Genomic DNA, 16,610 nt, shown 5'->3' on the forward strand with positions numbered 1-16,610 from the left:
TCACCTATATATATTTTGCATATAAAGAAATATCATCAAAAGGCAAACTGTATGTCTCTCCTCGGTACGCGGTGGTTAATATAGGTGAATACGAATAGTCTAATAGTATACATTTAGTTAAAATAGTTAACAAATACTACACAGATAAAGATATATTGCAAACTAAAAAGCAGAGAGTCAAATAGTGTTTCTATTAGAGTTCATGGTAAAGAAATGACCTTGGAAATTAACATAACAGACAATTTCTTTCTTTCATATGTGATTACAGGGTTTTCTCTGACACCATTCAAGGCATCATTCAGTAAATCATTTTCAAACGGAATATTTTGTATACCAGTCAATCCTCTTTCCGAGAGAGTTGCAAACAGTTCTTCCTCAATTTGGGGAATCCTTGGGTATTCCTTGCTTTTAACCGCCATTTTGATGATTTCAAAAGCTAAAATCATAACAGAGCTGTTGTTGGAATACTTGGATAATCTTCTCAACTCACCTAGAATAAAAGGATAAAGTTTGAAAGCCGCTTCAAGATTACTTTCCATCAAGTATTTGTAGACCAACATAAACCTAACTTTACTTTGTTCATCAGTTGCCTTACTTGCGAAATACAACGAAGCCTGATATAATGTCATGAATGCGTCTGGCGTGAATGAAACTAACCAGTCAAGTAAACCCCTGTGGATCTTATTCCTCGAGTCAAGGTGCACTACATCATTATCCATATCAACGTCTTCCATACACTTCAAAAAGACTGCTGGTCTTTGCAACACGAATATGAAGAACATGAATATCAAATAATTCTCATTAGGACCATACATTAGTTCAAAATAAAAGAGTTTAAAGAAAACGATCAAAGCTGACAATGAGTTAGCCCTCGTATATGGAACCAAAAGACCCTTACAAATCAAATTGACCATAACATGCGAAAAGTTGTCTTCGGTGACACGTAGATCCCCCATAGCCTCAATTTGCCTTAGAATGTTTTCTGCAAAAGCTCTCTCAGAAATCAATTGCTTGATTAATGGCTGCGGAGTTTTGCCACTATCAATCTTTTGCATGTTTCCCAGAGATAGATGTTGGGCTGCGCTAGACATGAATAACAAACCACTTTGATAAATCATAACATTAAATGAAAAGGCAATAGTAGATGCCAACCAGAACATCCTGGGGAGTAATGGGGATCTTGGATCTACGCCTCTGATGGCTTTGGTGTAGGTGAAGAATGTGGAAATTGTGAAGAAAATTTGTTCATCACTAACCTCTGGAATTGCAAGAATGATCATGCTTTGTTTCAATAAGTTTCTAAGTAGTCCATCAGATATTCCCTCTTTTGATATAATACCTAAAATCATCATAGCACGCGCAGATAAAAATGATTGAACGTGGAATACAGTGCCCATAATGTACTGCAAGTACCTAGTCTTCCATTGTTCAACGCTCATACGAGAACCATTGTCCATTAGGGAGATCAAGTTATTCACAAAGTGCTCCAAAGTGGTGAACTTCGTTAGGAAAGAGGATGCACTAAAGTTTTGTAATAACCGACCTCTTTCTTGACTGAAACCAAACATGATTTTTGTCTTTTGATCCGAGAAGATTTTTTGAATCTCATATAGATTCTTCCTGCTGTATTTAGGAAGAGAAGTATTACTCAATAGGGACTGGCACGTATTCATCAAAAGTTTATGCAAAGATGACCTCATTTCCGTCGAACCAACATCAATCAATAAAGATACAATGAATAATACCTCCGGCATATAAATATCAACCAATAAAGGTGAGTCGCAAAATAAGGAAGAAGCCAAATGGACAAGAATAATTAGTTCAGTCCAACTGTTAACATTAGTTTCCTCTTTGAGGTTTGGAAGAAACGAGTGCGTGATTTCAAGAATCCTCTTAATTACAGCACCGGTGATATCAATTGTCGGAGCTCGTAATAATATTTTACAAGCAGGATGCCAATCCACTCCTTCGGCTGCTCGATCCATACAGTGTCCAATGACTTCGTCAATAATTTCCTGTAACAAATACTGATCTTGAACTAAAGTTGGCCAGATATAGTCAAGGTACAAGGACGTTGGCTGACCTGGTTGGACAGTAAGTCTCACCAAGCGTCTTATGAGTTTATTAGTTCTCTCTGGGCCATCTTGATCATCAGCTAAAAACACATGCTTGCTTAAGTTGCCGATCCAGTATTTCATAGTCCTCAATAAGTTACCGACAAAATGCAAATCGTGTTCCGAGTTCTCCAACATATCTATACTGTATTTCAAGTAATAGCTGGTTAATTCTGGGGACGTCTCAGCTAGAGTCTTGATAAGAGGTTCAAACATAGGGTTTGGATCTTCGGGTACATATATGTCAGGCGTATATGGTAGGAGGTGACCCATGTTCAAAGAGAATGTCGAATGCATCGAAGAAAGCAAATTATAGGACACTGCCCTAATTTCGCTATCACCACCTAGGCCCACTAATGCAACTAGAAGTAAGTGACTTACAATATCTGCCATTTTTATGACCTCTTTAGAGTGCTTACTGATATTATCAGTGGTATATTCGTTATCATTAAACTCTTCTATTATTTTCGCCTGAGCATAATAGAACATTTTCAATATTTCGAGATACTTTGGACTTGACATAATCAACCTCTTACGATCTTTCAACTCAATGCAGAATTCAGATGAAACTCCAGTTATCCTAGACACAGACGTAGAGATAACATTTGCAATCTCATAAACGTAATTCGGCTTGATACTAATCATATCTGAATTCTCTTGCAGCTTAAACTTACGAGGGGTGTCATGAACAATTTGGAAAAACTTGTTACCAACCTTTAATGTCACAGGGCTAAATCTCTTTATATTCTCATCGTAAAGCGATACATCATGCAAAGTAACTCTAACATCATGGAAAACTTCTCTAGAATAATCAGAAAGACCCAAAGTTTTTATCAACTTAGGATCTGATTCTGTATTGATAAAAGATACCGGAACCTTAAGTTTCTGGAATATACTTAGATGCGATCTTTGGAACTCCAACCACCAAGTCAAATAGACTTGAGTTGCATTGTAAAAGTACAGCGTTTCACAGTTATAAAGACCCTCAGATGGCAATAGATTGAAGAATAGAGACATAACTTTCATAAACAGCTTTTTCACTTGGTGCTCATCGTCAAAGCCCGTACAATCAGTAACGAAAAAATGCTTCTTAGTCATAACTTTTGAGTAAATTTGGAAGGTACGATATATCATAGACTCAACATCATTATTTCCTTCTCTTTGGAACTCATACCAATTGAACACGACAACAGGCAACCCCTCTGCAGTAACCGATTCTTGAACAAATTTGACTAATTCATTTTCTTGACTTTCGGAAAACTTCAAGGCCTGCTTGCTCATAAATTCATAAAGTTGGGGATTTGTTTCCGCGTTCTCTCTTATATATGCAGGCATTTCATTCTTAAATTCCATTCTAGGTTGTCCCATCAGAGAGAGAAGTCTATCAACAATGACTGCTGAACGACGAATGTTACTAATATCATCGAATGATTTTACGTCATCAATAAGGACATTACGCATTTCTAAGCCATGATAATACAGAAATTTGTGAAGGAAACTGAATTCATTTGGTGTCACCCTGTTTTCTAATCTGAGTTTTATTTTAACTACTCTTTTCTTATCTGATACCTCTGACAAAAACTTGAAAATTTTGTTACTACAGTTCTTCAAATATTCCGTCTCAGATTCCAAGAGTCTCCACTTGATGGAATTTACAGATCCATTTGCAATATTCTGGATCACCTTTGCGAGAGACATGGATGACTTTCTTGCCTTTGGAGTTAGACTATCAATAATTTCTTCTGAATCGGGACTTACTAGTGCCGGACAGAAGAAACGCAAAAACAAGAAAGAGCCAACAGCAATATCTGCATATTCTGGGAATCTTTCTGAGGCACTTGAGTGAATAGCTTGGCATATTACAAAGAACTGCGGTGGGAATGAATCTATCGAGTTTGTGATTGCATCAACAACCTTAGTCATGTACTTCTTGAACAGCTGTAAATTTCTTGGTGCATCAGGATCGTCTGGCTCAATCTTCTCAACTTCAAAGCACTCATTGGTTTCCAACAATTCTTCCAATATTGGCTTCAAAATTTTCGATAAATAATCCATTCCCTTTATTCTTGCTAGCATCGACAAGGCTCTAGTAGCACAACTATTTCTCCTTAATATTTCCATATGACGAGTGGCGTTGGATATCTCCTCGCGAACAAGTTCGGTTACAATAATATGGGCCGCATTCTTCACTTCGAAAACGTAAACGATTGAGCTGGCTAATGCGTCTATATCACTTGCTGGACATACGCGACAAGCCTTCGAAAGCATAGCAGGTGTCTTGAGGGAAAGAAGGACCACCTCTTCGACAATTTCATCCCTTTTTTTCTTCACCGAGTTGTTTGAAGTATCAAAGCTAGACACGATATTGACAAAAACATTCATAAATGCAAGACGAATATTCCGATTATTCGAATAACCTATTGGAATAGCATGGTTTAAACCGACATCCACATTAGCTATTAGCAAATTGGTGAGGGACATTATAATATTCTCATTAAGCAGTGCGATCTTATGTCTAAGAGTAGTCGGAAAATTTTCAATGCACGTACTCTTTTCCAATGCTTTCAACAAAATGTTAAAATAATTTCCAAAAACTACAGACTTTGATCTCTGAAGTTCAATTTCGGACATTGACTGTGGTGCTTCTAAAACCAAATCTTTAGTTAAATATGTGATGGCTTTGGACGACTCAATGGTAGTGTCTATGTATAAATAGTCCAAATCACGCTTTTCCAAATCCATATCACGGTGCGACTTGCTCAAATTTTGTAGATCAAAGTCATTAAATATAGCACTCTGGAACCATTGTGTTACGAGCCTTAACCATCTATTTTTCACCACCATATAACCAGTAATACATATACTGGATTCAGAATGCTGGAATGATTTAAGCATCTTGGACAGATGAATAACACATTTGAAGTATTTTGGAGATGATTTATCGATGTTGTCCACAATCTTTAGGATATCGTCAATTAAGTTCAACAAAGGCACTGACACCAATATGAGAACCTCACTTGTGTCATCTCTTTCTAAAATCATCCTAATGACCATGATCACCTGCTCCAATAAAATTAAGGATAGTTCGTTCTCTTTTTCTATTACATTGATATCCTTCAATTCGTTAATACGACGTTGTAAAGCAGAGAATACCGAAGAGAAAGCTAAAGGATGCAATTCCGTAGCGATAATATCCTTTGAGTTCTCTCTTGTCAACAAATCTTCATTGTTTAACCATAGACATTGTTTTTCAACAAAGTATTTGATTTTGGAATCAACACTTTGCTTCATGTCGTCTAAAAGTGGGAATTGGTGACCTATGGAAGCATTAATCGTTGAAAAAATCCCACAAGATGCAGCCAAGAAACCAGCATAATTACGAAAATGACTCAAGTCAGTAGCATTCAATGAGGGCTTAACAGATAAATCGTACCATTTTTTGTAAATCAATTGGGAAACATCAAAAATGATCTTATCGGGGTACTTAATATACTTCAAAATATCTGTCCTCAACCTACGTTGGAAAGCCACTACACCAGTGGAAACATAATTATCACGGCTCATAACATTAAAAAACTCAAGATTGGCCATATCTAATTCAGAATCATTTCCGTCATCTTCATGGAAAAGCTGATGTATCCTAATTTCTTCAGTGAAAAGCTTAAATGATGATTTCAACAACTTGTGAATATTAGTGTTATTAGAATAGAGAGAACAAAACAATGCCCTTCCAACTGATCCACGAATCAATCCAAAAGTTAAGCGTTCAGATTCTTCAAGTTCCGATAAATCTCCTTCCATTTCATATCCCTTCACAATGCTGATTCGAGCTTTCCAAAGATCCACCAATGGTTTCAATAAATGTTCTCTTTTAGCGTCTGAAAGGTTCAAGTTGAACAAAGTTGTACCAATAAGAGACAACAGATATCCGGAACCTGTATAACATATCGATCTATAAGCAGAGTGCTGCTGTTGTGCTGACTTAAGTTGTGATATAACAGTACTAATCACCCCTTGCGCTGTATCAAATAAAGTTTCATTGTCGTCAATGAAGCTAGCAAAAACTGGTTTCACAAGTTTTAAGTAATTTGTTGAAGGTGTCGAGGTATCAGGATCATCGTAGGTCAAAACGTAATAGTTAGACATACCTTTGTATATTGAAAATATATTAGTGAGAATGATTCTTGCAAGCTGAGTATTTTCTTGCTCATGTCTCTCTAATGTTTCCCGAATATTCTTAACAGTGGCACTGCTCACTGACTCCTGAGAGGCCTTTCTAAGCATGCTACTAACTCTTAAAGGTGACTTGATATTTTTATCAATAATAGTGCGGATGGAATTAATAGACCTATCATTTTCATTTGGAGATGCAGAACTGCGAGATGTGGTCATCGATGATTTTGATGGACGTCCTGCAGTTGGGGCTACAATGTCTCTAATATTTTTACCTGTATTTTGAATCATTGGAACATCTACCGGCGACAAAGAAGAGGATGAAGAGGAGGTAGATCTCGATTTTGACAATGGAGTGCTGGTACCTGTTCTTGAGAAAAAGTTCAGAAAGGCAGGAGACGAAGATGGCAGTGGAGATGGGTTGAAATACATCTTTGGTGATTCTGAATTATCACTTGATGCACTTACTTCGAATATAGTCTCTACCATCTCTGATGCGCTATCTTCGAGTATACTAGAGCTTGCTAGTAAAATGTTTGAAACCTCATACGCCGTGTCCTTCAAAAATTTGTCAATCCGAGCCATGATCTTCTCCTTGATTGTTTCCTTTGTGATATTGTTGAAATAAAGGCAAAACCCATCCGTTATCATTCTCAAATGCATTATTCCGGTGTGTTTTCTCTTCAGATAATCCGCCAATTTCTCCAAGAAGGAGTCCACATCAATGGAACAGGCAACATAAAAGTAATCAACTTGAAGTTTTAGATGCGCTTGAGGATATTTTGCTAGACAATGGGCAATGACCGGATTGAATTTGGCATCTTTTTCTGACCCTAATTGCAATATATCACACATAATGTAAAACAATCTTCGTGTGAAATTTGCTACAGGGGCATCCCTTTCTCGAAGTAAGTTAGAAGTTGAAAGCTTAGAAATTAAGATCAATACTCTTAGAGTATCAAGGATGGCATTCTCTGAAACAATATTATTTCCGTTAATATTTTTCAAGATTGTCAAAAGAAACTTCGTCTTCTTGTTTGTTACATGGTTCAACGACGTCAACTGGTGCTTAAGCTTTTTAAGTCCAAACTTGGAACTTTTAGAGCTTTTTGTAGTTGTCGGGTATCGATTTGAAAAGGGTGAATCCGTTGGTGTTCTATCCTCAGAGGCATCCGCATCATGATCACTAGTAGGTACGTCTTCAGGGATGTGTTTCAAAGAAGTATTATTGATTTCTTCGAAAATATCCGGACTTAACATCAACATCAGTGTAGAAAATGTGAGAACCGAAACTCTTGTCATATCTTCAGTATCATCGATCAACTCGAATTTTGGACCATAATATGGTACGTTAAAAGCGGAGCGCGAGGAGGATGTCGAAGAAGTAGGAGAACGAGGACTTTCACTGCTGTTACCACTATACCCATTGTTGTTACTTTCCTCATCGATCAATGCCTGTTCGTCGAAGGGGTCCACGTATATGGGTGAGTCTTGTGATGAGTTCATGGTAGTAGATTGCGATCCTACTGTCGAAGATGAAGATGACGATGAAGATACAGCACCTTCCGTCAAAAGCTTTTCGATATTGAAACTCGAATACACATCCTCGAAAAGAGATGTTGAAATCCGCTGGATGGTCAGAATACCGGGGTCCGCTGAGTTTCTTTGTATGCTATCAATGACACGTAAATAATCCTTGGGCCTTGCCATTATCCAACTCTGTATTGATTCAGAAGCAAAGTACAACAATACTTCCTGATATATGGATTTCTTCATCCTCGCGGCCATCTTTTGTAATATTTCCAAGAAAGTTGGGAGAGTATCCAGCGTAATGTAATGGTAGGAAAAATAGCACAAGAACGACGCGATATCACTCTCCGAATGGGTGTGAGTGATAAGCAAAGGAGATATAACCGTAGTCTTAATGAACATATGGAACTCCTGTGGGTTGGATGCTGCAATATACTTGAAAAGGTACGCGCAATGCTGGTCGAGCACTTCTATTAGATAAGAGTTGTACTTCGTCTTCTTGGATTCGGTTAAACCAATAGTGTTGTCCTTGAGAGGAGGATGCGCATAAGAGGTGTTATTCCCATGTAGTGACCGCAACATGCTGTTCAACATCTTAATCACCTTCTTGTTAGACTTGATTTTAGACAAAAGCTGGAGGAATGACGAGGCCAACTGTGGTGTCAATGGTTGAGGACGTACCGTGTGCAAAGTCGTAGTCTGCACCGAAAAACCATTGTAATACGTCGAAAACGCGATTTTCTCGTCACTACTCGTACTGATATTATACTCCGGATCAAGCATCCTCCAGTAAACCTCATTTGTATCCGTTATCATCCTTAAAAGTACAATCAAAGACAGCAGTATGTCGAAATCGTGCGTCCCATCCTTGGGCAAACTCGAAACTTGTTCCAATTTTGCTATCAAGGCTGGACTTATCGCAGAATACCCATGTGTAATCACCAAATTGAAGAGCGAAAGCCTGATATTCATGAAATACTGATCCCTCTCCACCTCCTCAAACGTCTTCACATGCGAGTTGACCGGCAACAAAGGATCCAATTGCGCTAATAAAAACGATGCAACATCGTTTAGCATCGCCTGACCTGTCGGCATATTTTATATTTATAACTCAATCAAGATTGCACACAAAAAAAAACCAACCTTAAGCAACGCTTAAAGCTCAAAACTCAATATCTATCACTTATGTTTGGGACAAGCTTAAAAGCAGAATAAGGATTTCGTAGCAAAAATCTCCTTAATACCCCCAATTTATCCCTGGGAATATACAAGAAGCCACAATCCCTAGTTCTGGCCTAACTTAAATGTCCTGAAAATAGTATAATCCGACTTTTAACACTGGTTTATGCCGTTACAGCTGCTTGCCGCTGGCTTGCTTTTGACTATTTTGAAGCCTTAAAGCTATTATTCCTTTTAAACCTTTTGAATGTTTTGGGGGCGAAATGCTTTTTAAAGGTATACCCGTACAGAGTGACATCAAATATGAACGGCTAGCTTCATGCTGGACTTTAATGCGGAGGTGGGGCTGGATAGCTGCAGCGAGGCTAGTGTCGTGGAATTGTGTGCCCATGGCACAAGCATTTGTTCTTTCCTTTACTCATGAGAATTGTATATATATATATATATATATGAGACTGCACATACGTATAAGGGCACGCATGCAGTTACAAGGTTTAAAACAGAAACGAAAACAAGATACACTATATAGCTCTTTTTAAATAGGCGATATGATCTATTGGAGCGTGCGTCAGTACGACTTACGCAAGAGACGTTCCATATGCTCGACATCGAGTCTCTGGATGAACAAGTTTCTGAGGAGAACGATCATGGTGAGAAAAGAGGTGAAACCAACGGGCACGACACAAAAGACTATAACTTTGTAAAGGTCCAAGCGTCTGCGCTTGGACCAGCGAAGTTGGAAATGCTGTAGGGAGGAAGAGGAGGAGGAAGAACCCTTTTTTCTTTTTGAGGATGGAGTGGTGGATGCTGTTGTGAAAGAAAGGGCGGCGGTGTTCGTACCGTCGCTTTCATCGGAGTTTGCGAGTTCTTGCAGTGAATCTGCATCTGGCTGGCTCTTGGAGGAGCGTAAATCGGCATCGGCGTGGTCATGGTCGTGGCCGTGGCCGTTGCCGTATATGAGATTGGAAGTGATGAAACTCTGCCAGATGTACACCCCAGTGAGGAGACAGCTGATGAGAATCCATGTATGTAAATGGTACTCTCCGGATGGAGACATGGCTGCTGTGAGAAGGAGCTCGGAACACACCATGACAAGCGACATGGAAAACATCCGGAAAATAGCGGCCACGGTAGCGTACTTGATGATCCATCTAACCATCAACGAGTCCAAGATCGAGTACGAGATGTACATCGACACGATGCACCACATTGCGGCCAAAAAATACTCTGACGAGCGAGCCGTGGTCAACGCACTCAACAATATAGAGTTGTCCTCCGTTTGAGTGTTAGTTCCAATGTAAGCATTCCAGGCCATCATCATCTTGTCTGTGAGCCCAGAGGACGCGCTGTAAAGGGTGTTTGTCTCGAATGATAGTGCCCATGCCTTGGAAAGGGACTGAAACATGGCTACTATAGCCGGAACCAACGACACATCCCTACAAAGTGCTATCAAAAAGTGTTGCTTCGCAGTTAAATGCGTGAGTGTCAAGTTTCTCAACGAATGTGCCGACTTATCTCTCCGAACTACTACCGATACGTTTTCCGAACGATGCCTAGAGCCATTTGAATGACTGTCCATCGCAATCCGAGGACCCCAGTAGTACTACCTATCGTGCCTTAAAAAAAAACAAACAAACAAGCAACAACACTCAACACACAAACAACAAATATCCTAGTCAGTGGCGATGGGGGATGGGGGCGGGACGATTGTCCGAGAGATAACTCTTATCGAACGAAACAAAACGTGTTATTTCATCGAAGGTTTAAACTGTAATAACGTTTAAAGTAATTTTTAGGCAGAATTGAAAAGTTTTGCGGGAACGAGATGAGATCGGGATCAGGATTAGAGAGGGGGCCTGGGATGAGGGATAGAAGGGACAGGGACACCGTTGATCTGAATTTTATTGGTATTGTAGATATATATATGTGTAAACTAGATACATAGGTAAAGTTTCGGATTCAGTTCAGTTCAGTTCAGGTAAAACAGTGAAACAAGGTAAACTGTAAAAGAGAGAGAGAGACAAGCAAAAAAAACATGGGGAGTAAGTAAGTAAGTAAGTATGGAATGGTGTTGTGTGGGTATACATATGGTAGTATAGTATAGTATATTGTTTTTTTGTTTTTTTTTTTGGTTCCCCTAAGAGCAATGGTATATTGAAAGCAGCAAAACTGTGATCAGAAACAGCAGATCAACAATATCAAGACGTTCCATCATCGCTAGGACAACGAAAATGAACCGATGGCGATCGCGATGGCGATGATTATCATCTCCGCAACCCGACTTCGTCGGAAACGAAGACCCAGCCCCGGAACCCATGTATCCCTTTCGTCTAGTTGTCGTTGTCATCCTGTTTTGGGACTGAATGTCACGAAAGGAGGGCGTAATCATAAATTTTCCAAAGAAGCAGAGATTTCGTCCAACTCAGCCTTAGCTGCTTCGTACTTGCTTTGCAAATCGTCGTACTTCTTCTCCAAATCGTCTCTCTCTTGTTCCAAAGAAGTAACCTTTCTCTCCAATTGCTCAACCTTCAAGTCGGCCTCTCTCAACTTCTCAGTAGTCTCCTTCAACTTAGCATCGCTCTCTTCCAACTCCTCCTCCAATTGCTGGTTCTTCTTGCTGAAACTCTCGTTGTGAGACTTCAAGTTGGTAGAATCTTCAGCCAATTGCTTGTGTTCAGTCACCTGAGCCTCTAGATTCTCAACTTCCTCCTCCAAAGTTTGGTTCTTAGTAGTCAAGGACTTGATCAAGTTCTCATTGTCAGTCTTTTCTTGTTCCAACTGCTTCACTTGCTCCTTCAACTCCTCGCACTTATCTTGCCACGTCTCAGATTCAAGCTTCAAGCTGTTCAATTTCTAATCAAATTAAATTCCCAATATTCGTTAGTAAAACAAGTCCAAAATGTTTCATCTCATTTCCCATTTTTTCAACATACCTCTCTGATCTTCTCCATCTTTCAATATAACTAATGTACTGAGATTCTTTGCTGACACTCAATTGATGTCTCCTATCCTTAAAATTCCCCAACAAAGATTCCTCTTTTCTCTCCTAAAGGTGATGTGTCCAACTTAAAAGCCTTTATTTGATTTTTTGTCCTCTTTATATATCTGTTTGGGTTTTTGGTGTGTTTATTTATATTTTATACGTTTTTCCAGATTTTCACGATTTTCCTTCCTAAAGGGTCAACACGTTGGATTTGGCGAGAACGGACCGTGATTCGTGGCCGTAAAAGTGTGGATGAGTGGTGGAAGAGTGGTGTAAAAGTGACTAGAAGTAAGATTATATATATATATATATATCGATTGATGGATTCATTAATTCATTTAGATAGCGTAGTTATTTTCTCCCAGAATTCTGTGGTTTTGGAGATTATGGATGGACTCTCTAAATACGGCTTTCATTCTATCATTACCCAAGAGGGTTTTGGCCATCCAGGTTCTGATTGTTTCTGAGACAGCTTCTGAGATGTGGCGGATCTTGTTGCCGTCTTTACCGAAGTGGAAGGCTAGGAAAGCTGAGGAGAGGATGACCATGATTGGGATCCAGAAGAAGAGGAGCATTTTGTCGTTTCTGAAGTTCTGGCGCTGTTGGAAGAAGCGGTTCAATCTGACTTGCAGGGCTTCTTCTTCGTCCTCTGAGGTTTCTGAGGTCTGGGAGTCGTGGGAGTCGGCGGCGTCTGGGTCTGTGGCGGAGGCGGCGGCTACTGCTGCGGCTGCTGAGACGAGGGCGGTGCTGGCTTCGATGGTCTTTGATTTGTCGGTGTTGTTTGCGGAGACCGGGAATAGGTCCTCGTACTTGGGCAAGCCTTCTGGGGATGCTGGTTCTACAGCAGCAGCAGCAGTGGTATTATTATTATTATTATTATTTGTAGCGGCTGTAGCGGCGTCCCCAGTAGTAGCAGAGGCAACGGCAACGGCAACGGCTAGTGGTTCGTTTTCGTCGCCGCTTGAAACTTCTAGCGCTGCCACTGTGTCACGTTCCGAAAGAAGCAGACCCTCAGTCGAGTCATCGTACCCACTGATGCTCGAGTCGTCGTCGTACCCGCTGGACTCGTACTCGGAATCGTCCGATAGCGTGTCTTGAACCATTTTGGAAACATGGACTTGGTAACCGTAATCGACAGAATCCACCGATTCGGCGCAGTACACGCTGGAGTGGAAGCTGGAGGTACTCATTTTTCTGCCAAAGGCCTTGAAATCATCGTCATCGTTGTCGTCGTTGCCATCGCCGGCATCGGTCTGGTCAGACAATAAGCGTAGTATATCTTCTGTGTAGGTGTTGTTGGTGTTTCTGTCCGAATCAGAAACATGTTGCGACCTGTAGAGATCGAGTGCGTTGACCCCATTATCAGCGATCGCGGAAACATTCGCCTTGCAGCCGACCAAGAGTTGAATGGCCTTGACGTCACCATTGATACATGCGAAATGGAGCGGCGTGAAACCGAATGAATCCGTCACATCAACCCTTGCGCCCTTGTTAACCAAGGCAGATACCAAATGGAAATAGCCCTTCAAACATGCCAAATGTAGCATCGTCTGTCCATCAGAGTTGCACATGGACAAGTTTGAGCTTGGGTTTAGAAGTTTGACAACCTTGATGATTAGCATCTCATCAGAATAGTATACCTGTCCAGCACTGTTGTTGTTGTTGTCATTGTAGCCGAAATTCCCAGGGCTATCCGAATAAGAAGCCCCGCCGTAGTTACCTGAAGGAGAAATGTTGGAGCCCGGCGTGGACCCGTTCGAGGACCCACCGTCGCTTCCAACAATCTTTTTAGCAATGTTTCTAGCATCTTCCAACTTACCGTTCATCTTCAAACCAACGATTTGGAGAGCTAGCTCGATTAATTGACGATCAGTGTCGTCAACGTATGTGAAAATGGCCCTGCTGTTCGACATATTGCTTAGCAAGTGCTCGTTGTTCGCATCCTCTCTTTCAAATACAGACACCAAGACCTGTCCTGGCTTCGACGTTGGAGGTAGGTACGTGACAATAGTACTGTCACTCCAGCACTGGGTCGACAAAGCTCTGTTTTCGCCAAACTTGACCACCATATTAGGTTTGAAGTTGGACCCTAGCAAAGTAACTTCAATTCCACCCTTGATAGGCCCTTGTGCTGGAATAACACGTTGGATAAATGGACGTGGTTTCTGAGGCACATTACTGCTGTTGTTGCTGCTGCTGTTCATACCTTCAATGGTAGAAGCACCCAACTGTTGCGCTAGCATGTGTGGCCTTTGAATCATTGGTAGAGCGTGTTGATTAGATGCCGGTAATTGCGATGGTTGCTGCTGCTGCTGTTGATGATGCTGAACGTTATGCAACAACAAAGTAGAAGAAGCACCCGCGCTTAACGATGCAGAATTTGTCACAGCAGGTGTCGAAGTAGACGAATTAGAGAACGAACGTTCTGATTTGGCATCCATAGAGTTTCTTGGACGCTTATACCCGTTTGTACGAGCAGAAGCAGCAGCAGAAGAGTGCAAGAACCCAGTTGCCGACGAATTCATCGGGCCGTGATCTGTCTGAACGTTCTCCGACGAGTCTTCCGTTATAGAAGTTGGCGAAGGCATATTCTTGGGCACCGAAAGCCGTACGGTCACCGAGGGCTCATCCGCTTTCACCATCGAGAACAAATCCGCGTTGCTGTAGTCGCTAGCAACGCCGCCTGTAGTAGAGTACTCATCCTTGACGTAGGTCGACGACCCATCGCTTGCTCTATTGTCGCTAGAGGTGAACTTGCCCTTTCCTGAAGACGAAGAGGAAGTTTTCTTGTCCATGATGACAATATTATTCGTTACAGTTCTAGCCAAGATATTATTCGACGCGTCACGTAGAACCACTAATATCTTAAACCCTTCCGGCTCCTTGTGATGCCTACAATAGCAGACTATACGTGTCATCAAAGAGAAACTCTTGGTGTTCTCCTCGTTTTCATTTTCCTTCATGAGAATAACCTGTTTGCTGTTAAACACAATCGCCCTCTTGTTTTCGTTGTTGCACCATAGCAGGTTATCGCTGATGCCCGACTTTCTCCTGGCGGCCCTTCTTTGCTCTCTCCTGATACATCTCGAACACACATACGTCGATTTGTTCGTAGAAGAACATAGCAAAAACGTCTCCAGATATAGCATTTGTTCCCTCACATTTGCAGGATACTCCGTGATATCGTGAGTCAAATAAAACTTTTGTCTTGTTATGCTATCCGTAGGTAAATGTATCATATATTGACGAGGTGCTGGCGAAATCGCTATGTTTATCTTTATCTGCGTCTCCACTCTCGACATAGGAGGAACACCGTCCACATGAATCTTGTATGGCAACGCCTGAGCATCGTCTTCTTTGGGCAGAAACTCCTGTGGGTTCAAATACACCGTTTTGAAAGGTTGTGTCCTACCAAACTCCAAAATGTTGGTGAGCAAACTCTCGCTCTGCTGATAGTACACCAAGTTGGATATCGTACTGCTATTAACAATCGTATTGCCAACACTGGGAGCTTGAGCTTGAGCAGGAGCCTGGGCAGAAACACAAGTCTGAGCAGCAGCCTGAGCAGGAACAGCAGCCTGAGCAGGCCCCGCTTGTTCCGCGTGATTCTCATTATTCTCCATCGCCCAACTCTCAACATTCTCATGCGTTAAATCATCATGCAAACTAACATCCATATCAAGACCCCCCATATCTTCAAGACCCCCACCACCAGATACTGACATCTCCCCACTCTTATCCCCGCTATCACCCTCCATCTTCATCAGAGGAGAAACAGAATCAAACCGAAGCAATCCAGGAGAAGAGTCCTCTTCAATTGACTCCATTAACATGTCCTTATTGATATATTGGTCGAACAAATCCGCAGCATCCACTGCATCCGAACTAGAGCTAGTATTCCTCTCTCCTTGCCCAGCCTCCTGGCTTTCTGACGCCTCTTTCTCGTCCAGGAGAAGTAGTTCATTCAATCCCTCCACTCGAGGAACTTCGTTCCCCATCATTCCTGTCTTCAGCAGCATTTCTTGCTGCAGAATAGCCATATTAAAAACAATCTCTGTAGTTCCTATTAATCCAAACTACAACTCAAACCTGATACCTTCTTATAAATTATCCTCTAGCCGCCTTAAATACCCTTTCAAAACGCAAATCCTTGTAGTTGACAGGAGTCAAGATTGTATTTATGGCCTTGTTGATATTTTTCAGGCGTTCGTAAAGAAGAAAAAAATCCAACAAAATATCTGTCTCGTTTGGGGGGCCCAGAACGAGCGAAAAATGGGCGATTTGGGCCCGAAAAAAATGGTTTTGGGGGAGGTCACGTGGTGCGAGAGACGTTGTGGGTGGAATAGCGGCCAAAAGGTGTGAGATGCCTGTGTGAGGCAACGGGCCCCAATGGGGCCCCATTGCGGCCCCTATCGAGACTTGTGGGGGTGTTTTTCTTGTTTCCTTTTGGTACGGCTGGCTGGCTGGCTGGCTGGCTGGCTCACTTTAAGGTTACTCGAATAAGGAAAAATCCAATGTAGCAGCAATAGAGGTTGGTACAGCTACAATTCGGTGGAATTGAGGCGATACAGGTGGGTATTAGGGGCCGTATTTAAGTCGAGAAGCCAACAGAAAGTCAAATATACAAGTTT

The 16,610-nt window shown here is 41.3% G+C and overlaps 4 protein-coding genes across 4 annotated transcripts; all 4 read right to left on the reverse strand.

The window, feature by feature from the left end:
- Positions 1 to 200: 200 nt before the first annotated feature.
- Positions 201 to 8,912, reverse strand: IRA2 (Ras GTPase activating protein IRA2; the record flags this gene model as incomplete). Its single annotated transcript, XM_022820798.1, has 1 exon — positions 201 to 8,912. The coding sequence occupies one exon, from the start codon at positions 8,910 to 8,912 to the stop codon at positions 201 to 203; it is 8,712 nt and encodes a 2,903-aa protein (XP_022677225.1).
- Positions 8,913 to 9,564: 652 nt separating this feature from the next.
- On the reverse strand, positions 9,565 to 10,155 carry EOS1 (Eos1p; the record flags this gene model as incomplete). Its single annotated transcript, XM_022820799.1, has 1 exon — positions 9,565 to 10,155. One exon carries the CDS (start codon positions 10,153 to 10,155, stop codon positions 9,565 to 9,567), a length of 591 nt encoding a protein of 196 aa, XP_022677226.1.
- Positions 10,156 to 11,381: 1,226 nt separating this feature from the next.
- On the reverse strand, positions 11,382 to 11,947 carry TPM2 (tropomyosin; the record flags this gene model as incomplete). Its single annotated transcript, XM_022820800.1, has 2 exons — positions 11,382 to 11,849; positions 11,930 to 11,947. The coding sequence occupies 2 exons, from the start codon at positions 11,945 to 11,947 to the stop codon at positions 11,382 to 11,384; spliced, it is 486 nt and encodes a 161-aa protein (XP_022677227.1).
- Positions 11,948 to 12,317: 370 nt separating this feature from the next.
- Positions 12,318 to 16,019, reverse strand: MGA2 (the record flags this gene model as incomplete). Its single annotated transcript, XM_022820801.1, has 1 exon — positions 12,318 to 16,019. The coding sequence occupies one exon, from the start codon at positions 16,017 to 16,019 to the stop codon at positions 12,318 to 12,320; it is 3,702 nt and encodes a 1,233-aa protein (XP_022677228.1).
- Between the last annotated feature and the right edge of the window lie 591 nt (positions 16,020 to 16,610).

The sequence above is a fragment of the Kluyveromyces marxianus genome, chromosome 6, assembly GCF_001417885.1.
Source record: "Kluyveromyces marxianus DMKU3-1042 DNA, complete genome, chromosome 6".
In the NCBI taxonomy this organism is placed as follows: domain Eukaryota; kingdom Fungi; phylum Ascomycota; class Saccharomycetes; order Saccharomycetales; family Saccharomycetaceae; genus Kluyveromyces; species Kluyveromyces marxianus.